The 22,193-nt window shown below is 57.5% G+C and overlaps 1 protein-coding gene across 2 annotated transcripts; it reads right to left on the bottom strand.

The window, feature by feature from the left end:
• Positions 1 to 8,411: 8,411 nt before the first annotated feature.
• On the bottom strand, positions 8,412 to 22,003 carry ISG20 (interferon stimulated exonuclease gene 20). Of its 2 annotated transcripts, none has more exons than XM_045196593.2 (4): positions 21,866 to 22,003; positions 21,362 to 21,613; positions 15,167 to 15,367; positions 8,412 to 8,524 (listed from the first exon to the last, which is right to left on the bottom strand). In XM_045196593.2, exons 2-4 carry the CDS (start codon positions 21,587 to 21,589, stop codon positions 8,441 to 8,443), a joined length of 513 nt encoding a protein of 170 aa, XP_045052528.1. In that variant the 5' UTR covers positions 21,590 to 21,613; positions 21,866 to 22,003; the 3' UTR covers positions 8,412 to 8,440. The 2 variants fall into 2 exon arrangements, with proteins under 2 accessions (XP_045052528.1, XP_024417384.1); XM_024561616.3 differs by lacking the exon at positions 8,412 to 8,524 and adding an exon at positions 14,032 to 14,258.
• Positions 22,004 to 22,193: the final 190 nt, after the last annotated feature.

Raw genomic sequence — 22,193 nt, 5'->3', positions numbered from 1 at the left:
TCTTCTGTGTGTGTGTGTGTGTGTGTGTGTGGTGTTTGGGGGGAAGGCAGGGTGGAACAAGGGAGGTTGTGCTGACAATTGCAAGTCTGTTCTGAAGCCCAGAGGAAAAAATTAGTCCAGGCGAAGAGAAAGAAAATTTCAGGGTTTCCAAGAATACTTAAATAATTGCTCCTATGCTGGTCCTCAGAGGGTGGTTGGTTTGCGTAATAGCCCTGGCACGAGTCCTTGACACCACACTTTGTCCTGGAGGCCAGGCTGGCTCTGTCATGTCTGCAGGGATGTCCCATGGGAGTGCGGGGTTCTGGGGGCCAAGCCACGGACCACCGCGTTGTTGGGCAAGGCGGTGAGGACGGCACCTTACTGTCGAGGGGTGTGTCCGCCGGCTCGCTACTCTCTGCGGTGTGAATTCTCTACCCTGCACATGCCTGGCCTGTCTTATTACCCACTCGGAGCCCAGTGCATATAAAAAGTGGACACATGTCCTTCTTATTTGGGGGCACTCTCATCTTGCACCCAAGGCACTGGGCTGGCCTGGGTGGCGGGTGCTTGTAGGGTCCTTGATCATCGACTCTACTGACCGTGTCTGCAGAGGGGTTTGAGTGGGCTTTTGCCTTTGCCTATGGTTGGGCTGGGGTTGCATTTTTAGCCATAAATCAACCAGGATATCAGCTCCCTGGGAGCAGGGGAGTTCTTTTACGGGGCTCCCGGAGGTGCGAATGGAGGAGAAGCTGTGGGCTGGATGCTGGAGGCCCAGGTTCTGGTCCCGATGCTGCCATTGGTAGCTGTGTGTGCTTGGGCAAGTCCCCCATTCCCGGAGGCAGGACTTGGCTTTGTCTTCCAACGCCGCAGATTGTGACCCATTCACCAGGGGTCGTGCAATCAGTGCAGGCAAGAGTGTCTCCAAGGCGTGCTTCTCCGCTGGGCAGCCTGTGCGCTCGGGGATCCAGGGCTCGGCTCCCTTTCCCTTCTGACTCTTGAAACACAGCGTTTCCAGGGCAGGAGGGCTCTGGGGCCACAGTCCAAACCCTGAGTCACCTGGTTGTTCCCAGGGGACCCTACGTGCCTCCTCCATCCACTACTGTATCACCGTGATGTCCCAAGGGGTGGCCAGGGCAACTTCCTCTGTTGCTGGAAAGCGCTCGTGAACGTGCGCACACCGTTCAGTCTCCCTCCGGCGCCCTCATCTCTGCCTCCTCGCGGTTGTGAAGTCAGAATGGACCACTCTGGCTCCGCAGTTTGTGCCTGCTGACAGCAGCTACACAGACTGGTGATAGCAGACGTGTTTGAGCTCAACATCCCTGCCTCACTGTGCGGAACGCTGCTCTTTGGATGGCTGTCACTTTCCTGTCCTGGGGTGGGGGTGGGGGTCCCAGAGGCTTCTCTGGACGTGAACGTCACTGTCCCGATTTGCACTGCGCATCGGCTTCCCACAAAGCCCCCTGTGCTTCCTGCAGGGCACAGGGCCATGGGAGGCCTGTCTCTGCAGACCCTCCTGCACCTTGATCTCTGTGTGTGTGTCTGTCTCTCGTACACGTTGCTCAGTTCTCCCTGCCCTTTGCTCCCGCTGCTTGTTGCGACTAGTGACCCCCAGCAGAGCCCTGGGTCAGAGAGGGGCCCCTCATTCCCTCCGGGTGCACAATCCAGACCACAGCCAACTTTCTGAAAACAATTTAAATCCAAATATGGAGGAAACAACAGCAATCTACCTGCCCCGAAGGTTTCAACCGCCACCTTCTCCAGGGTCATACGACGGGGGGGCCACCACATTACCCGAGTTGTATACGGAAAAGAAGGCCCCGAGGGTGAATGGGGGACGTCGTGGTCAGGACATCCCAGCCACGCCTCAAGGGGCCTCCCTGGCCTAGCAGGAGTCCTCTGGCAGGACACGTGGGGGGCACCACAAGGGGGAGCCCTGAGAACCACCCCAGGGCTGTTTACTCACACCTGCGGGAAAGGGAGCGCAGGAACCAACGGGCATTCCCCCAAGACTTTTGCGAAACCAGGCCCACGTGGATGCAGGCTCAGAGAGAGGGTAGACAAGGAGAAACTGTGTCTCCCAGCCGGAGAAAATGACAAGGGTGCGAATCAGCCTCCATATGAGTTTTGGGGTTTTTTTTAAGCCTCCACAGGAGAAATCAAAACCTCAGGTGTTCTCTTCTTGTGCGTTTGGGCTCAAATGCACATTATCTCTGAGGTCCAGCTCCCAACTTGAAAAATTAACAAAATCAGTGCGCAACAGGCAACTGGCCTGGGGCCGCTACAGCAGAGAGCAAGCACAGTTATTCTGCATGAATGCTCCAAAACCCCAGGCGGCAAGGTCTTCCCATTGGAAAGCAGAGTTCTGCTAAAGCGAGCCCACGGCACAACGAATGGTAGAATGCTTGGGGAAACAGTAGGGATCGGGCCACGGGAACAGAGCAGAGCACCAGCCGGAAAGAGACGGCAAACAAAACCTTCATCGCTTTGCGGCCGGACCACACCCAGCTGTGAGGTTTGAGAGGCACTCCGGACTCCAGACAAGGCCAAGGGTGAGGGGTGGGCAGGTACCTCTGGAGAGCTGTGGTGTTGGCCAAAGTGCCTTTGATTCACAGTCATAGATACTCGATTGCCCCAAATTTGCTTAGAGCTCAGCGGCAGCCCAGCAGGTGGGGGGCTTTTCCATCCTCACCCACACCCCATCTCCGTGAGCCCCGCCCCTGCCTCAGCCTAGGAGATGGCCCATCCTCCTGATGGCCACAGAAGTCGGGCCCCACGCTGATGTGCCACTCCTGTCTCTCAGCTCCTAAAGGGGCCCTACCAGCACCTGAACATGTCTCTTCAAAGGTGTGTGCCAGCTTGCACTTGTAGGGGGCGTGTGTGTGTGTGTGTGTCCTTCCATTCACGCACCTCAGCATCAACATCGGACGCCCTTTACAGTAACCAGAGGAGCAACTGCCTTCCCGGAAGGCACCGAGAGCCTCTTCCTCTCTCACGCCCAGCCACACAGCCTCAAAGTACAGCATCCCTTCTGTCGCCGGGGCCAGAACGGTGGGGGACGCAGGCGGGCAGGTGGAAGGGAGGGGAGGCTCTCAGGAGGTAGTCCCCTCAGCCAGCCAATCTTAAGCGAGTGTGAGCTGTGCTCCACTAGCCTGGGTGCAGGGAAGCTCATGTTCTTATCTTTTCCTAAATCAAATTGAATAAAACCCTGGGACCTCGCTTCCTAGGATGATGAGAAATTCTCATCTCAGACCCTCCGCTGTGGTTCAGGAAGAGGATTGGTGGGGAGCGGGCTCACCCAGGCTGCTCACCTTCCAAGCCCTCGAGGCCCATGAGGGCGAATGCTCCATCCTTCCTTGTCGGATGGGGATTAAGGGTCATTCGTCGAAAGCAAGGTCCGGTCCCCTCACTTGAGAGCTTGAAAGAAAAAGTTGAACAGCCCCCTGCTGAGTCTAACCCGCTCTTGTTGAGAAAGCGCAGCTGGACCACAGGGAGGTGGACGATTTTTCCAGAGTGGCCCTGTGTGTGGCTGGTTCCCGGGCCGACTGAGTCAGCGTCCTCACCTACTAGATGGGGGGAGGTGAAGGCGGGGACCCCTTGCTCCCCCAAGCCCTGCCTCTTCCCTGTGCCCCTGTGGCCTTTCAGATGTCAGCGGGCCTCCCTCCGCTGCTGTTCCTCCTTCTGCTTGTCTTCCGCTTGGCCGGCGGGGGTTCGGTTTATCGGTGAAATCCTTCCTGATTAGACAGACCCTCCCTCCCCTTGACCTTTGCTTGGCAGTAAACATATTTCTCTTTCATAAAACGTGTTTCCTCAGTCACTCACTGGTTGTAAAACTCTCTGGTGATTCTTTTCAAAAACAGGAATCACTTACAAGGGCCTCCAGAGGCCTAGGGCTCCCAGACTGCCTTGCTCCTGTGCATTCTTGATTTGCCGCTTCTTAACGGTGCAGCTCCGCCACCCGAATTCTCTCTGTGTGGGTAGCTCACTGTGGCTTCAGTGAATTCAAAGCCCTTTCTCCAGGAGCGCGCAGGGGCTGACCCTGAGCAACAGACAAGGAAAGGGGAGCACAGAGTGGGAGGGAGAGAGGCAAATCTGAGGTCCGCGGCTCAGTTCATAGTAACCTCTGCCTCTGGTTTCAATCCAGTGGCCCCAGAGCCCTAGTCAGGCACCCCTGGGGGCACAGAGCCCAAGAAATCTGCTGACTAGTTCCAGTTCTGCCACGGGATAACTCGTGACCACCGACCCGTCTCGTCCCTGTTCTGAGTCTCAGTTTCCCTTTAAAAAAAAAACCAAAACTTTATTTATTTATTTTTAGAGAGGGGAAGGGAGGGAGAAAGAGAGGGAGAGAAACATCAATGTGTGGTTGCCTCTTGCATGCCCCCTACTGGGGACCTGGCCCACAACCCAGGCCTGTGCCTAGACTGGGAATCGAATCGACTACCCTTTGATTCACAGGCCGGCACTCAATCCACTGAGCCACACCAGCCAGAGCCTCAGTTTCTCATCTTTAAAATAAGTTTATTGGGCTAAAATCGTGGTTTCGAAGCTGTGTTCCCTGGGTTCTGAGGGTTCTGGAGAAGTTTCGCCGATGCCTAGCAGAGGTGGCAGAGTCTATAAGCAGGGTGTCCGCCTCCCCCACCACTTGTGTGACCAGGGCAGCCTGGCATGACTTGAACTCCCACTTGAGACCCCATTTGAAAATGACACAAAGGTTGGAAACAACCCACGTGCTCATTTTTAGGGTGCTGGTTAGTAAACTACGATGTAGGCACAAGGGAACACTAGACAGCTGGGGGAAAGGAGGGTGTGCTCGAAAATAACGATAAGGAACTATTGCTAGGACATCCTGAGCAAAAACAGTAAGATACAGAATGGTGCATAGTATGCTATGTTTAATGCAGTGAGGGGGTGGGGGAGTGAAATTAAATGTATCTGTGTCCTTCGCTCGCAGGAAGAGGTGCTGGAAAGGCGTGCAAGGCCCCAGCGAGGTAGTTAACCTGCGCCCGGGGAGGGTGGAGAGGGGAACGGCGAGGGCGGATGGAGGCACGGAGAGAGACAGGATTTCTCAATGGTTAGCTTTCTACAGAATCTTGACTTTGAGCCACGTAAACATATTACCTTTTCAAGAAAATAAACTTTAAATTTAAACTATGTACCAAGTCAGGGGAAAGGGTCAGGGGAAGAATGAATAGGCCAGATGGTGTCTACATCCCTTGTCGCCTCGGTGAGCAGGCTGGTTGGGGGGACTAAGAGACACCCGCAAATGCCTGTGTTGAAAGACAGTGGGGGAAGGGAGGTGCTTTGGGTCCAGGGGTCTGAGGACAGGGAGACCGGCCCTGGGGCCCACCCACTGGGTGGCCAGGGTCTTGTCCATTTCTTCAGCACAAACAGTTGATGGAGAAGGCCACCAGCACCCAAGCCTCAGGCTTTTCCTTGCTCCCCTTCCTGGCCTGAGCTCCCTGTGTCCGGGGAGGAGGCCAGTGGCTGCCCTCCTCAGCTGGCCAGCCAGAGGGCCCCACGGGCAGGCCAGCAGGCCAGAGCCGCCTCCACGCAGGGCTGTCTCCAGCCGACGCCAGCCCCAGACTGTGGCCTGAGCTGCGTCCAGCACAGAGCCCACGGCACAGATGTTGCCATTCTCTGGCTCTAGACAAGCTTCTTGGAAAAATCATGGAGCCAGCCTCCCTCAATCCACCTTTGAGCGGAGAGAAGAGGGGCCCTTCTCTCCTGTGGCCGCGGGCACCTGGCTGCTAATCTATGCGGCCCTTGTCTGTGCCGCTGGCTCCTGTCCTAGACCCCTGTAGGGAGGTGGGTGGGCCGAGGGGAGGGGGGTGAGGCTTTAATCAGCCCCTGTCTAAGGTCTCCGTGCCCTCTCTAGCTTTGTCTGGCGGGCCCGCCAACAGTAAGTGGGCTGGCTGAGGCGGGGGCGACTGCAGCCGGACCAGGCCTGGCCTGAATAGAGGCTGCTTCCTGAATGCAGAGGAGAGGGAGGGGCTCGGCGTTGGTGGAGGTGCCGTTAGGGGCTGAGCTTTGCAGTGAGGCTGACTCCTATTCCAATCCAGCCTCTCTCATGGAGGAACTCTGTGGCCTTGAGCAAGCTACAGAACAGACTGTCTGTGCCTCACCTTTGTCATCTGTGAAATAGGGATGACAATAATAATACCTCTGAAGATAAAACGAAAGTAACAAATAACCTAGTCGGACAGTGCTGAAAAGATACTGGCTGCCCTCTCCCTCCCGGATATAAGGTGCAAGGTCAAGGCCAGGCAGGGTTTAAGATCCTGAACCCCAAGTGTCTGGGTTCAAATCCCAGCTCTGCCATTTACTGTCTGTGTGAGCTTGGGCCCGATATATAACCTCTCTGTGCCTGAGAGAATGGGGTCAACGGGGACCGAGTTCACAGGACCGAGGGGGGACACACAAGTTTGGAGCAGAGCCTCCAGCACTTGGGGCGTTACCTCTTAGGACTGTTACATCAACTGCTGCCCCCCTGCCGCCAAAGCCCTCGTGGGCCCTTGTTTAGCTCATAAAACATGTGCACTGCGATCTTCCGTAGCCAGGCTGGGTCTGCTGCTGACCAGGGCTGGGGATGGAGGGGGGGGAGCTCATTTCAACCTCATCCCCTCACCCGACTCCAACCAGCATCTGTTTTTCATTAAGTGCCCCAGTGGTTTGTCCGGGAAGGCAAGTGAGTTTCCTCAGGCAACTCGCCCATCCGGGCATCCAGGCTGCTCACGGGGTGGGCAGATCTTTCTGGGCCCCCTTCCCACCCTACCTCTGGCCCTGACACACCTCAGGGCCACGTCACCCTCTGGGCAATACCGCCAGGGCGGTCACTCCCCGTTTCAGCGGCAGCCTGCCTGCCCCTCGGCTCCTGGCTGCCCACTGCCGCCAGCAACACACCAAGCCCGGGGCCGCCTGCTGACCACAGTCCACGCTGAGCCAGGGACCAGCTGCCCCTCAGCCCAGAACCGCCGTCCCCCAATTGCGCTCTCATTGCCAGGCTGCAACAGCTCTTTGCCCGAACCCCTTAAAAGAAAGAGCCTGTGGTTCTTTCTGGGGCTGCAGGCAGAAGGAGGGACTTCCAGAGTATTCTGTTTCTGGACCTGGCAAGAAGCTGGCAGGGCCCTGGGTCCCCCCATCATCTCTCTCACCGTCTGCCTCACTCCCATGGGGCCTGGTCCCCCCCGCTTTCTCTTCTCCCCTCCCACAAATGGAGTCAAAGCTTTGTTCTTGGTGTCAACCAAAACTTGCTTCAACACAGGCACGTAAAGATGGGTTTCCATCTCTTCAAGCCCACAGGGCGAGAAGTCATTGCTTCTGCATTGAAACAAGCCCTGACATGTTACGGGTGTTCCCCTACGGTCCCGTTATGAAGTGGAACGCAAACATCTGTGCTCACGTCCTCATGAAACATGAGGCTTCTGCAGAGACCACCACTAGAGGACAGGTCCGCCCAGTCAGGCTCCTCAGCGGACAGGGCCTGGCACCTGCAGCTGCTTGTTGAGTGATTGTAGCAGGAGCTTGCGCTGGACCTCCCGGCCGCGGGAGGTTCCGTCCCTGTGTCTTTAGGGGAATGTTTGAGAGCCACTGGGTCATACCTGAGGTCACTGGATCACCGAAAACAGGGGTGTCAAACTCATTTTCACCGGGGGCCTCGCTGTTGTCTTCAAAGGGCCAAATGTAATTCTAGGACTGTGTACATGTAACTGCTCCTTAACTAGGGGCAAGGAGCTCGGCGCTGCCGCCGGGTAGAAACAAGGTGCTGGGCTGGATTCGGCTGGAGGGCCTTGTGTTTGCCACCTGTGCCCTAACACCGCTGTGACATTGTGGGACAGGCATCTTCATGGGGTGGAACTGCTGAGCACTGAACTCCTCCTCCTGCGTTGTTGTAGATGAGGAGACTGAGGCTGAGAGTATGAGTGCAGACCTACTGGGTGCCAGGCGGTGCTCTGGTCTCAGTTGATGGTGGGTTAGACGTGTAAAGAGGCCGTTTCTGGGTAACGTGAGAGAGGGGTCGACAAGGGCTCACAGAAGGGGGTGGCTTCCCAGAAGCAGCAGCACAAACGGAGATTTAAGGAGGGATTTTCTAGGTGTCAGGCGTGTTATGCTGGGGGTGGTGTGAATTGTGCAGGGTGACGCCGGAGGTGGAGGCGGGAGCCACTTCCTGAGGGGCCTGGCCTGTCTCCCGAAGGGGTTTGGATTTGGGGACAGACTTCCTGGTTGTAAGCGACAGAAACCGACTTGGGCTAATTCCATCAGAAAAGGGATTTATTTGAAGAATAAATCACAGACTGGGGTGGGCGGGGGCATGGGGGAAAGACTCGTGAATTAGGCTTGGAAAAGCCGGGAGCCAGGACACTGCCCAGCCCCCGGGTAGTGAGTGAGAACCTTCGATTTGTCAGAGTGCTCTCGCTGCTGGAATCAATGAGCCATGTTTGCAGCCTGGACTCATTCCACATGACATTCAAAGCTCTTGGACACAGAGACCAGTCGGTCCAGCCTGGGAAGGGCAGGGACTCCTGGCTGATGACCCCACCAGATCTTCACACTGCAGGGAAGGAGTAGGTCTCCAAGAAACAGTGCAGTCTTATTTCCTCCAGAAGGACAGAAATACACGAGGAAGGGAAATCGGAATGACGGTGCAGGTAGAATTTTGGGACGCACAGGGTTTGGAGCATCCCAGGGCGGTCCCGTTGGACAGGTTTCAAGTTTAGGGAAGGTAGTGAGCCATCACTTCAAGGGGTCGTGGGAGTCGTGGGTGCATATGTTCTTAGATGCACACATGTTTGTGTTCATTACATCTTATTTTTGTTGCCTTTATCAACGCATAAACTCTCTCCTTGTGATCTCAAATACCGTTTATGAGAATTTAAATGTGTGCTCAGGTTTTACCCAAATGTATGTTTCTCTGTATCTTTGTATTCCCTGCCATACCTAAAATCTATGCAATCTATGCCAATGTTTTCTTTTTCTTGTTGATAATCAAAATGATAAGGGACCCTGGCTGGTGTGGCTCAGTGGATTGAGTGCTGGCCTTCAAACCAAAGGGCTGGCGGTTTGATTCCCAGTCAGGACACATGCCTGGGTTGTGGGCCAGGTCCCCAGTGGGGGGGCACTCACAAGAGGCAACCACACATTGATGTTTCTCTCCCTCTCTTTCTCCCTCCCTTCCCCTCTCTCTAAAAATAAATAAATAAAATCTTTTTTTTAAGTGATAAGGGAATCACAGAAAATAACGTTTGTGCCACAACATTAAACCTGTTGAGAAATTCCACACAAAAAATGTTATGCCGGTTGATTGGGGTCAGTTCCATTAGTTACTGAGCAGCCCCTTTCTGCTCTTGTTGGCTGCTTTCTGGAGTTCCCCTGGGGACTAGCTCACAAATTCCTATTTCCTTAAATCCATATCCCCCCTCGAAATACACCCATGTCAAATTCCCGTCACCCGTGGGTGTTCCCTGTCACAGGGAAAGACCTCTGCAGCTGTGATCAAGTTAAAGATACCGAGAGAAGGGGCTAATCCTGGATTATCTGGGTGTCCCCAAATGCCACCGAGTGTCCTTATACAAGAGAGGCAGAGGGAGATCACAGACCACCACCCGGGAAGGAGGAGGCTGCGTGCAGCTGGAAGCAGAGACCGGAGTGACGCGGGCGTGAGCGCCTTCCGAGGGAATGCGGGACACTGATTACAGACGCCTGGCCTTCAGAACGGCAATTAGTCTTTGCTATTTCAAGCCTTTGAGGTTGTGGGCCCTAAACACTGGGGGCTAGAACAGGAAAATGAGGCTGGAAGGACGTCCAGCCTCCAGCAAGGGACCAGCTCAGTGTCCTGAGCAGCGTCTCCGGGGCTCCCCTCGCACCTGGGAGCAGAGGCCAGCGTCTCTGCCACGCGCCCACAGCACCTCGCTGGGGATCAGGGTGCTGGGGCCCGGCCAGTGTTGGCCTTTTCCTCTGCGTCTCGGCAAATCTACCCAGAGCTCTCTTCTCCCGGCAGGAAAAGCATATGTTCTTTCCATATAGAGGAGAAATTGTTCTGCAAGTGAGTAAGCCTCTTGGCCGCGGAGCCTGGCCCAGCCCGAAACACTCCGGGCAGGAAGCGGGCAGCGTTCATTACCACTCTGGGAACTGGCCTGGACTGGCTCCTCGCCCTGGGGCCAGCGGCCGGCCTTCGGGTGGGTGGGTGGGGATGGGGGGCAGTGGGGAGCAGGGGCCGGCCTGGGCAGGTCAGGGCGGAGAGTCCGGTCCCTGAAGAGAAGCACGTTTCTCTGTGCGGGCTGGGCTGGTGACTGAGGGGCTTGTGTGGAGCAGCCGGCCTTTCCTCCCCACTCACTCCGCCAGCAACTAGTCTGAGTCGGGGTTTGACTCAGGTGTGCTCTGCGGGGCCGGGCCATTTTTAGACAGACATTTCCAGCACCACCGTGCCCCCCCCCCCCCACACCATTCTCCTTGATGCCTTCAGAGTTAGGTGGCAGCTGTGACCCTGTCCTGGTGCCTTAGTCCCTTCTGCCACGGCCACGTGACCGTACAGGTCTTCCCAAAGCCAGCCCTGGGCTGGGGGACGCTGCTCTTCCCTTGTCTCAGTGGAGCCCTGGTGTTCGTCCCTTCTCATCTCCATGTGTTAAGAATCCACTGAGGCCTTGGCTGGTGTGTGGCTCAGTGGATTGAGTGCTGGCCTGAAAGCCAAATGTCTCCGGTTCGATTCCTAGTCAGGGCACATGCCTGGGTTGCGGGCCAGGTCACTCATTAGGGTCACGCGAGAGGCAACCACACATGAATGTTTCTCTCCCTCCCTTTCTTCCTCCCTTCCCCTCTCTCTGAAAATAAATAAAATCTTTAAAAAAAGAATCCATGGAGGGTGGGGCTTGGGGAAGTGGGCAGAGAAGGGGTGGGGAGGCAAGGATGCGGGGGGAGTTGGGGTGGCCGAGGGGGGCTGGCATGAGGGGGACGTGGTGAATACATTGGGGATATTGAACCTGGAACCTCGGGGTAGATGAGAGTCGTGACAACTCCCAGAAGACAGGTGGCTGGTCGCCACGTTGACGTGGTGTGGCTCTGTCCTGGACAGGCACTTCAGTGGGCCAAGCCCTGCGTGTGCACATCAGCGACCCTGACCTCCGAGGACTGCTTTTGAGACAGTGAATTAATTCTCTGCCATCGGGCACATCCAGGCTGAGGATGATGCCACACCCCTGGCTGAAAGGGGTCAGGTGCCAGACGGGAGGTGGACTAGAGCTTCGGTCTCAACCTGGTGGCCCGTGGGCCAGGCACAGCCTGGGAGGTGTCCCCACTGGGCCAGCATTTCTGCCGGCCACGGTCAGCCAGGGCTGAATGCCCGCTGCCCTGTGCAGCGGGGGCATGTCCTCACTCCCTGTTCTGACGGGCCCTCGAGCATGGATGGCCGTGAGCCCTGGAACAGAGGCCTTGACCATGCTGACCTTTCTAGCCTCCCTAGATTCAGCCCACAGGGAGGGAGAAGGCGGTACCTTCCCATGGGCCCAGACGAGACCACCTGGGAGGACCTGGGGTCAGACAGAGCTCCCACCTGGCTAGAGACCACCACTGCACCCGCCTCCTCCCCTGACATGCAGGACAGCACGGTCATTCGCCTGGGAAGGTCAGCCAGGCAGGTGCGCTGCAAACGGAGACACCCTGGTCCAGGGGCAGCGACCCAGGGAAGGATCCACAGCTGTGGGTCTGAGGGAAGATGGGGTGGGGTGGAGGCAAAGGGGGCTGGAAACTGACCTCGGGAAGCACAGTGGGGCAGATAAAGGGCTTGGGGAGAAGAGGCAGGGGCCAGGCGGTGCTCAGAAGCCCAGCTCTGCCTTCTCCCTGGGTGTCTGGGGTGGACCCTGCCCAGCCCTTTCAGAACGGAGGGTGACAGGGACAGGCCACAAAGCAGCCACTCACAAACAGCACCTCCCCTTCCTCCCTCCTTCGATGAAGGGTGAACCTCCTCACAGGAACCCCACACTTGCAGGCGTGGACTTCATTTCTGTTGGGGCCCCGCTGGGTTGGGGTCTGGAGGGGGGCCTGGAGGCAGCTCTGTGTGTATCACGGTCAGTAGTGGTGGGTGCTGCTTTTGGGTCTCCACCGGGCACCTCGCGTCTGAGACCTCAGTTCTCTTCTCAGCCCATTGGATGGATGGGAACACTGAGCCCCTCAGCCACTGTGCTGACCTAAAGCTGCTGCTCTCCAGGGCACGCTTTAACATCTGTGTTTTTCACGTGAGTGTGTTTTTTTCACACCACTGTGTGGGAGGCAGGGAGCCCATGCTGCCCGCTGGGTCTGGGCGCCCTCCTGGGACTTGGGGTGCGTGCCTCCCCAAGTTTTCTGTCCCCTGGGGGGCATCCAAGCACCACAGAGGAGGCAGGAAGTCAGGTTCGATTTCCTTTGGGAATCCTGGTTCGGTTCTCCTTTCAAGGAAGCCTGGGGCTGAGCAAGGAGACTTTCTGGGAGTTGGAGAGCCTGGGGTTACCCTGCAGGCCAGGCTGCAGCACTGCCCCGGCCCCTCCTGAGCCTCTGCTCAGAGTGAAGGCAGCTGAGAGGCTCCTTCCGAGCAGCCCCCACGCCCACGTTTGCAGACCAAACCCTCCTGCCTCACACTGGTTCTGCTGCCCCGGCAGCCTGGCCGATAGACGGTTCAAGAGCACCACCAGGTGGCCAGTTCCGGCAAGACAAGGCGGCCGCACCTGGCAGATTTGAAGGTTCCGAAAAATGGTACCACCGCATAGGGCCCTGAGGGCGCAGGCTGCACCTCAGCACCCTTCCGCACGCCGGAGAGAGCCCTCCAGGTTCCCCGAGGTTAGGGTGCAAACGTCGTAAAGCAGAGTGAAAAGCACTCGGGCTTGGGATCCCACGGGCCTTGGTTTGAATCCCTGAGTCCTCAGTCTTACCCCGAGCCCCTCCCCTGCGCAGTGGGGCTATTTAACGCAGGGCTGTGACCCTCTCTCCGCCTGACAGGTAGCCAAACGGGGTGGCAGGGGGCGAAGCTGGACCAGGATCAGGAGCTGGCCTGGTGGCCCCCACCCCGGGTCAGTGGTGCTGAACCCACTGCCCATCACAACTGCCTGACGCTGAGGCAGTGCTTCCCGAAGCCGGGGCCTGGACCGGCAGTACCAGCGCCAACAGGGAACAAGCTAGGAATTCCGAGTCAGGGGGCGGTGCTCCAGCCCAGACCTGCTGAGTCAGACACACTAGGGGTGGCCCAGCACCCCCAGGCGGCGCCGGTGCTCGGCCAGGGGTGAGAACCCTGTGCTTTGAAAGCATCCAAGGTGATTCGAATGTCCTCCGTGAAAAACAGAGATTCTGTTGGTAGTGGACCTACAGGGGGACCCAGGTACGGGTTAAGATAACAACTTGCTAGCTGATTCTAGTGAACAGTCACTGCCCTGGGTTGGACGCTTTTCTCCTCACACTGCCCTTCCTTCAGGGGGCCGGACCCCGCAGCAGAGGGCAGCTGCTGTCCCTGAGGTCCCCTGGACCCTCAGGCGCTCCGGAGGTGGGCCACCAGGTACTGACATCTGGGGGGTGCTTGCGCTCTGACAGGTGCCATCCGTTTTGCAGGTAGGGAAGGGGAGGCACGGGGAGGTGAAGTACCTCACCCTGCCCCGCACAGGTACCAAATGGCACAGCCGGGGCTCCCACCTACTTCCCTGGGACTCTAGAGTCCACTGACTCCACTTCCGGTCTTTACACAAAAGAGACGGAACGACTTATGGAAGGTCGCCAGGGGCCAGGGGTCACGCCTGTTACACTTGCTGTACCTCTGTTTCGAATCTCACCATTGCCGTGGCACCACTTCCAAGATGGGCTGGATGGACCTTTGAGCTGGGGCCACCCCCGGGACATAATGCCACCCCGTGGGGCACGAAAGCAACTGGCAAAAGGAGGCAGCGGCAGGGGTTGTTACCAAAATCACATGACCCACAGGATTCAAGATATTAAGGAAATTGACTTGGCCCCCACACCCTGATTTGAGGGCTCATTGCCCTGCCCACTGTTCCCCCGGCTCGGAGAGAAGAAGGGAAGAGACAAGAAGGGGACCAATGCTGGCGCAGAGAAAATATAGAAGCATTTTACTGCTACAGATGCATTTTCCAAAAGCAAGGAAGCTGCCTTCCAGAAGAGACAAAGACCTTTGGCCCCTGGAGAAGCGGCCGCATGGAGCTGAGCTGACCCCGCCCCCTGGGCAGCCCTCAGCGGTGCCAGAGTCTCCGGGATATCTGATAGAGCTCCATGGTGGCCCTGGCGTCTTCCACTGAGCTGTGTCCTGACAGGCTGTTCTGCAGATACATGAAGAGAGTGGGGACTTGGGGGTTGGGGGGTGCCAGATGCAGAGCCCAGGGCCCCAGGGTGGGTCCGTGGCTGGGTCTCCCCAGGGCTCTGACAGCTGGGGCTCAGCCGGCGGCTGCAGCAGGCCCGGCTTCCCCCATTAGCCACCAAGGCCAGTGGGGACCCTGCCCACTTGCTCGGATGCAGAGGGGCTGGAGCTGCTCTGCAGGACGCTCCTGGCCACCGAGGTATTTGTTAAAAAGACGCTTCTAAAGGGCTACTTGCTCAGCAAGCTGAGAAGGTGTTTGCTCTTCAATGAGTTGATGTGCTGGCCTCTCTGTCCTGCATCCTGTGTCCCTCAAGTCTAACAGAAAGGCCCAAACTCAGGTCCATGTCCTGCTTCCTACGTGATCCCGGCTCCCCAGCCAAGCAGGCTGGGGCTGGTCTGTCCCCTCCCTTGTCCATCTCCTGCCCGCCTCCACTAACAGCCCCGGTTCAGACTCCACCCCAGATCTGGTCCTCCTTCTGGCCACCCACCCCTGTCTCTGCTCCCAGGACACCGGCCCTTCCCGCCATGGGACACTCCCCACAGTGCGTGCTGATTACCTGGTTAGGGGCCACCCTGCATGACCCAAGGGCTCCTCACAGACAGGGCCTTGCTCACCTAGGGTCCCGGACTCCTCATTCAGGGCAGCCCAGAGTAGGTGCCTAATAAATATCTGTTGACCTCTCCAAAGGGCACAGCCCCTTGGGACGAGGGGGAGACACAGTGTCTCTGGGGCCCAATATTTGCCCTGTTGCCACTGGTGGGGTTTGGAGTCTTGGAGGGAGGGGCCAGGCCCCCAGAGCAGACCCTCCGAATGAGGGGGCATGCGAGGCAGGCTCTTTGGCCCCCAGCCGGGAAGGGAGGGGTCCTCACCTGGATGCTCCTGTCGAGGAGGCGCTCACAGAGCACGCGGAGGGAGACGCGCCTGCAGTGCAGCACGCCGGCTCTGGCCCACAGTGCCATGTCCGTGGCTGTGTCGTAGATGCTGTGGTCACCCATGTTCTCTTTCAGAGCCGCGAAGTCGTGCTTCAGGTCGTGACCCACCACCAGCTTGCCTTTCAGGAGCTGCAGGATCTGTCCAGGAAGACACATACCCCACACGTGTCACCCAGGTCCCCCGGGTGGGTCTGGGGCAACTGGGTGCCGTCGTGAGCTGGCAGGGAGCAGCCCTTCCTTGAGATGCTGTGTGACCTTGAGCAAAGCACTGTCCGTCTCTGAGCTTCAAACGTATCATCTACAAAATGAGAAGATTGGACCAAGGCCCTATTCACACTGACTAGTTTAGGGCTGTGCAGAAGGCCCATCCGGCTCCTCCAGTGGTTTCAATGTGGAAGAGCAATGTGTGAGACGATAATGTCTCCCTTGGAAGCCAGAAGGCCATTAGAGAAAGCTGAGGCCCAGAGCGCGGAGGTGGCTTGTCCGTGGTCCCAGCGCTGGGGATGGGGTCTGTCCATCCACCATCGACAGACCATGTCACCAGCCTTCCCGGCCGTTCTCGTGGTTTTCTCGGGGCCACCTCGGGACAGAGCCCATGCTGGGGCTTGGGACTCCCCTGGGGCATGTCACTGAAATCTGTGTTTGGGTTCTGGATCCCAGATTTCTAACAGGCAGTGCTGGTGTGGGGTCCCCCTGAGTGGGGAGGGCACACAACCGACCCCCCAGAACCCCGTGTGTGGAGATGGGGCGTGGGCCAGCACGCCGAGAAAGCGCACAGGGCGGGCTTGGCTGTGGGTCACGCACCTTCTCCTGCTGACATTCTTTATGTTTGCAAACAATGCGGCCCGTTCTCCCCGCTAGGAGCTGGCTCAGGCCCAGCTTACACACAGCCCCGCGGGGACTGTCCATCATTCTGGAGACGGCATCCCGGTCCCAGATGTAAGAGGGCCAACTCATCCCCAGTCATTGTGGGGTAGATTTCTGGGAAATTCATCATTTCCTGAGCCTGGAGGTCCCTGGGGGTAGGGGTGGGGGCTGCATTTAGCAACACAGGACTCATCATGAACAAATATAATGGGGAGGGGGTAGGCATGCAGAAGAAGGAAGAAGAAAAAGCAGGAGAAGGTGGAGAACAGTCTGCATGGCAGAGAGACGCCAACAGCCCTTTGGGACAAGGATGCTGGGCATGTGCAGGGAAGGACGCTGGGACTGGCTGTGTGGTCTCGGGGAGTTTAAAGGCTATCTCTGGGCTTCAATCCCCCACGGGTAAGGCGAGGGCCTGGAGAGGGGAGGCTTGTGGCCAGTAAGCAGCCCGGGCTTCACTGGCTTCCAGAGGGAGGGCTGGAGGGCGGTGGGGTACCTGCTGAATCCCAGGGAGGTGGGGAAGCACCAGCCAGTGGGACCCCTGGGGGTGGGACCTTCCCTGGGTCAGTGCAACGAGGCAGGTGTCTCATTTCTCCACAGAAACCGTACAGGCAGGGGAGACGCTCACGTTCCTGGAAAGAACTGCACGAGGGAGGGGGGAAGGGACACGGTCTTTCTTCATCATCCTGGCACTGCGCCGGGTACTTTCCTCGCTCTGTCACCAAAAATATGCTCGTTTGCATTTCTTAAAGGCTGGGGCCGGGGATCCGAGAGGTGAAGAGGCTTGCCCGGGTGGCCCAGCTAGAGCGTTGAGAACTGACAAGCAGTGTGTGGAGCCCCTGGGCCCGGCCCTGCTGCCACAGTGTTGTTATTCCTGCCTACCGAGAACCCAGGGCCTCAATCAGCATCAGGAATCTCAGAGCGGAGAGCACCGCTGAGCCCACGCCGGCACTCAGTGGAGGTTTCTGGAAGGCTTTCGGTTACGCACAGAAAACGCGGCCCCAGAGCGGTGTGTCCCCAGGTCCCGTGGCTGGGGACTGACCGGCCCAGGTGTCTGCCTGGGTACTCCTTCCCCTGGGTGTTACCCTAGTTCCAGGTATTTCCTGCTTCCACAAAGTCACCTGGGGTCCTTGTTAACAATCCAGAGAGCAGGTCTGAACTCCAGAATCTACGGAATGGGAATCAGCAGGCAGGGGCACTGCCAGGGTTCCAGGGTGTTGTCTACGTTGGAGAAGCATGGCCGCCTCTGCACCGAAGCCCATGGAGCAGCCACGACTGCCACTTCCATCACGCATCCGCCCCTCCCTTCATTGGTGACCCTGTTCGTTCATTCCTGGCCGCCAGGAGCAGTGGCTGTAAGGCCCTCCAAAGAATGTTGTTCTTGTGGCCCGGGCCCATGTCGTTCGGTTGGTTGGAGCGCTGTTCAGTAAACTGCGAAAGGTTGCAGGTTCGATTCCCCATGGAGGCACATGCCTGGGTTGCGGGTTTGGTCCCTGGCCAGGGCGAGCGAGAGGCAACCGATCACCATTTCTCCATTACGGTGTTGTTTCTCTACGTCTCTGTCCCTCCCTTCCCTTCTCCGTAAAGTCAACATGCGTGTCCTCAGGTGCGGATTAAAAAAAAAAATGTTGTGCTTGCAGAGGCCCAGGTCCCTTGCGGTCATCTTCAGGGTCCCCCTCTGTCCTCCTGTCCACGGCCCCCAGCTTGTGCCTTCTTCCCACAAGGCAGCTCACCCTGGGGGAAGCTGGGCATTGAAGTCGTCCTCTGGCTGGGCCCCAGAGACACCTGCCGGGTGGCGGGGCCCCAGCAGGGCAGCCCCCGCACCCTCCCAGGCAGGGGCTGCTGCGCTGGTTACAGATGAAATAGCTTCCTGTGCGTGAGCTCCCATGGCCGCCCTTCTGTCTGTGTTCCCCTCCCATACCGCATGTTTCACAAGGGCCAGTTTCTTTGTTTGCAACCTGAACATGCAGTCATGCCCCCCAACTCCCGTCGTGGGGTAGATGCTGCCCCCAGACTGGGCTAACATTGAAAGAGCATTAACGTACAGAAGTGGGTTTCAAGCTATTACACGTCACTCTCAGAAAAAAAAAAAGGGGGGGAGGAATACCAAAGAAAAAGATCCTTAATCAGTCTGCTGAGAGCCCTGAATCGGAGTACTAAGTTGCATCCCAGATTGCTGTGTGTCCTCAGTCAAGTCACTGCCCTTCCTGGTCCTCACTTGCCACATGAGTTCCTTCTTGTGCTGATAGTCTGATTTGTGGGGAGGGACATCCTAAAGGACTCCTCTGGCCTGGGCCTGCCAGAACGGTAGGATTTCTAGGGGCAGGGATGCGGACGAGTGGAGGTCTGGCTGACCCACAGGTGGGTCAGGGCTTCATGCCCCTCCCGAGAAGCGCTGGGCCTGGCATAACCTCCGACTGAGAAATGGGGGCATGTCTGCACCAAGCCTGGATGAGCACCGAGGTGTCCCGACTCCCAGGCCAGTGCCAGGGGCGTCCATGGAATTGCCTGACTGCCCAGGCCCGGGACATGAGAAGTGTTTTCTGCTGTGGCCTGTCCCCCGGCTCTGAGCTCTCTGCCCTTTCTGCCACTCTGATGGGGACGGAGGCTGGGGAGGAGAGGGGAGGACAGGGTCCTGCCCTCCACCTGCCTGCTCCGCGGGGAGCTGAGTGTGTGGAGAACCTTGCAGTGTCCCTGGGACTCCCTCTTTTCTTTATGCTGCTCTCCCATCTCCTTCGTCCTAACACTTCCTTCTTTCCAGTTCTCCGTTTCAGTCCTACCCATGTTCCAGGTCCCTTCAACCACTCCCTGGGGGCTCTGACCCTTCTCCTCATTGTCCTCTCTTTCTCTCTCCCATCTCTCCTTCGCAGCATAGCCCCCACCACATCCTCCGCCATTGCAGTTTTCATGAAACTGGCTTTGATTCTGCCATGTTCTTGCTTGAGACCCTTCAGCGGCTCTGTACGGCCCCACTCAGTTGCATACACAGACCCCTCCCACCCCTTGCAACTGCCCCCAGCCTCATGGGATCTTTCCAGAACCTCCATGCTGTGCTGGGCCCCCTCCCTGGGGCTCCCTGGCTCCCTCTGAGCACCGGCAGCTCATTGCTGTCCCAGAGAAATGGGACGGTAGCCACCTAAATACTTCCAAATCATCTCATAGCCACGAGGTCAAAAAGGTCAAAAGAAATAGGTCAAATTAGTTTTAATGTTTTATTTAACCTAATATATCCAAAATGTTAGCGTTTTAACACATCATTGCTATAAAAAATGATCGCGGTATTTTATGATTTTAAAATTTTTTTTCTTTTTTTCCCTCCCCTGAGGACATTTTTTAAAATTGCTTTTAGAGAGAGAGGAAGGGAAAGAGAGAGAGAGAGAAACACTGATGTGAGAGAAAAGAATCTATTGGTTGCCTCCCCTATACCCCGCCCCCGGACCAGGGATAGAACCTGAAACCTAAATATAGGTCCTGACGGGGAATTGAACCCACAACCTTTGGTTACGGGATGATGTTCCAACCCACTGAGCCACACTGGCCAGGGCTTGCTTATGACGTTTTTAAAAAATACATTAGTCTTTGAAATCCAAGGGGTTTTTTACACCTACAGCACTTTGCAGTTCAGACCAGGGCTTTCCAGGGGCTCCCCGCCACTGCCCGTTGGCACACAGCTCTAGAGTTTCGGGCCTGAGTTTTGAAACCTGACCGGCTCTTCCCCCTTGTTTTCTGAACTTGTACAAGTTATGTAGCGTTATGGGCGGGATTGTGCAAGCCCCCTTCCCTCCCCATATTCATGTGTTGAAATTCTTAGTTCCTCAAAATGTGATTTATTTGGAATAAGGGTCATTGCTGATGTAATTAGGGGGAGCCCCTAGTCCAAAGGGCCGGTGTTTTTATGAAGAGGGGCTATTTGGGCACAGAGATGCACACAGGGAGAAACGCCACATGAATGTGAAGGCAGAGACGGAGGTGACAAGCCAGGGACCACCCATGATAGCCAGCGAACCTCCAGACGCCGGGTGAAGAGACCGGGAAACAGATTGTCCCCCACAGCCCTGAGAAGGAACCGTCCCCGCTGACACCTTGATCTTGGACGTGTAGCCTCCAGAACCGCGGGACGGTACGGTTCTGCTGTTGCAGCCCCCCGTCTGTGGTACTCTGTCATGGTGGTCCTAGCCAACCGACACACACACTCAGTGCAGGCCAGCCTCAGGCTCCTCATCTGAAACATGGGGTGACAGGGCAGTCTTGGCAGCTAGCTCGAGTCCTTATCGAGGCCCTCTCTCCTGGCCCTTTCTCAAAACTCACAAGAATCCTGTGGAATCACTACGATCATCCCCGTTTTCTTGGATGGGTATTGGAAACTGGGTACTGAGAGAGGTTGAGTAACTTGCCCCAGGTAAGTTAGCTGGTGAGGACCGAGGTGGGATGCAAGCCTGAGTCAGTAGCTCCTGAGACCCCCCCTGGCCAGCTGTTTGCTGACGCGTGAATGTGCGTGGAGCCCTAGTGCTAGAACAGCACCCAGCCAGCGCTCAGTAAACAGTAGCTGCTCTTGCGGTTTTCTCTCTAGCACCTGGAGCCCAGCACCTGTGCCAGCGTGGGAGTGACAAACCTCAGTTCTCTTTGTTGTGCTTGGCCTTGGCCTTCCCCACGCCCCACTGGCGTAGAAACCAATGAGGGCGCTTGCCTTTCTCAACCTTCTCAGAAGTGACTAACCTGGGGGCCGTCTTTAGGGAGGGTGAATTTTCTTTCTCTTCGGTAACTCAGAGAAATAGAAAGTTAAACCTGGAGAAGCTGTCGCAACAAGCTGAGGGAAGGGGAAGGGGTGGGGGCATCGTGGGACCTTAGAGTGATGGACGGCCAGCCTTCCACGGGTCTGGGAACCAGCGCTCCCCTCGGCCCAGGCCCCGCTTCTTGCTTCCCCACAGGGCTCACCAGTGGCAGCCTAGTGTCAAGGAAAGAATGGGGAATCCAGCCCCGAAATCGGAGTGGGGAACACCAGGTGGACCAGAGGCCCTGGAGGCTGCTCCCTGATGGGAGTGTGTGGCTGTCTGGTGGCAGGGAGCCTTCCTTCTCAGGGATGGGATGAGACACCAACTGGTTTCTCCACGCCCTGGAACTCCCCACGCAGGGTGGCAGGGAATCTTATGCCGCTGGGGACACAGGTCATGGATCTGGCCCTTGGGGAAGGCACCAGGGAAGTGCGTAGGTGTTGGGGGTGTGTCCACAGCCCTCCTTGGCCCTGCTGGCCCACAGCCCCTCACTCACCTCCCGCCTGGCCACGGCGAAGGGCGTGGCATTTTCCATGTGCTGAGGTGTGATCCCGCTGACCCGGGTTCTATAATCGGTGATCTCCCCCTCGGGCCGGATGAACTTGTCGTAGAGCACCGTGCCGTGGAAGTCCACCAGGCTGCACCGAGCCAGGCCGCTCTCCCGGAGGGGCCCCAGCCCCACCATCTCGCAGTCCATGGCCACCACCTCCATGCAGCTTGCCATGCCTCTCGGGGACGCTCAGCTGCGCTGGAGGACGGGTGGCAGGAAGGGCATCACTCGAGGGCCAACCAAGGCCCTGGGCGTCCTCAGCCACCACCCTGCCAGCCTGCACCCTCTGCCCTGGCCTTATCACCCTAACACGTGGCAGAAAGGAAGTTGGCCTCTTGCCACCCTGCTGGCTTTGTAGCCTGGTGATCCCAGGGCCTGCGGTCTTGCTTGGAAGCCTCAGGACCAGGAGACCACCTGCCCTGGCCAGCCACCCCCAAGCCCCACCCGTACCGGTCAGCCTCCTGTACCCTTGTCTCACGCCTGTGTCTCTGATTCCACTTCTGAGCCACTGCAGTTGCTCTTAGCAGTGACTCATCTCTGACTTCAAGCTGAGGAAACCTGACCCCGCTTTAGTTTTGGGTTTGTTTTCGAGTGAAGTCACGGCGGGTGGGAGGCTGCTCGCTCCACCTCCTGCCTGCAGATGGGGAAGCTGGGGCCTGAGTCAGGACGGACAAAGAGGGCAGGCTCCATGGCTGACTGGCCCGCCTTTGCTCCTGTCTTCCACCTCATCGCTGAGATGACGCTGCTGACGTGGATGGAGTGGATTGCGACATCTTTC

This window comes from Desmodus rotundus, chromosome 10, assembly GCF_022682495.2.
Source record: "Desmodus rotundus isolate HL8 chromosome 10, HLdesRot8A.1, whole genome shotgun sequence".
NCBI classification, from domain to species: Eukaryota; Metazoa; Chordata; class Mammalia; order Chiroptera; family Phyllostomidae; genus Desmodus; species Desmodus rotundus.
Note: the sequence above shows the minus strand (reverse complement) of the source record. Positions and strands in the feature narration are given on the sequence as shown.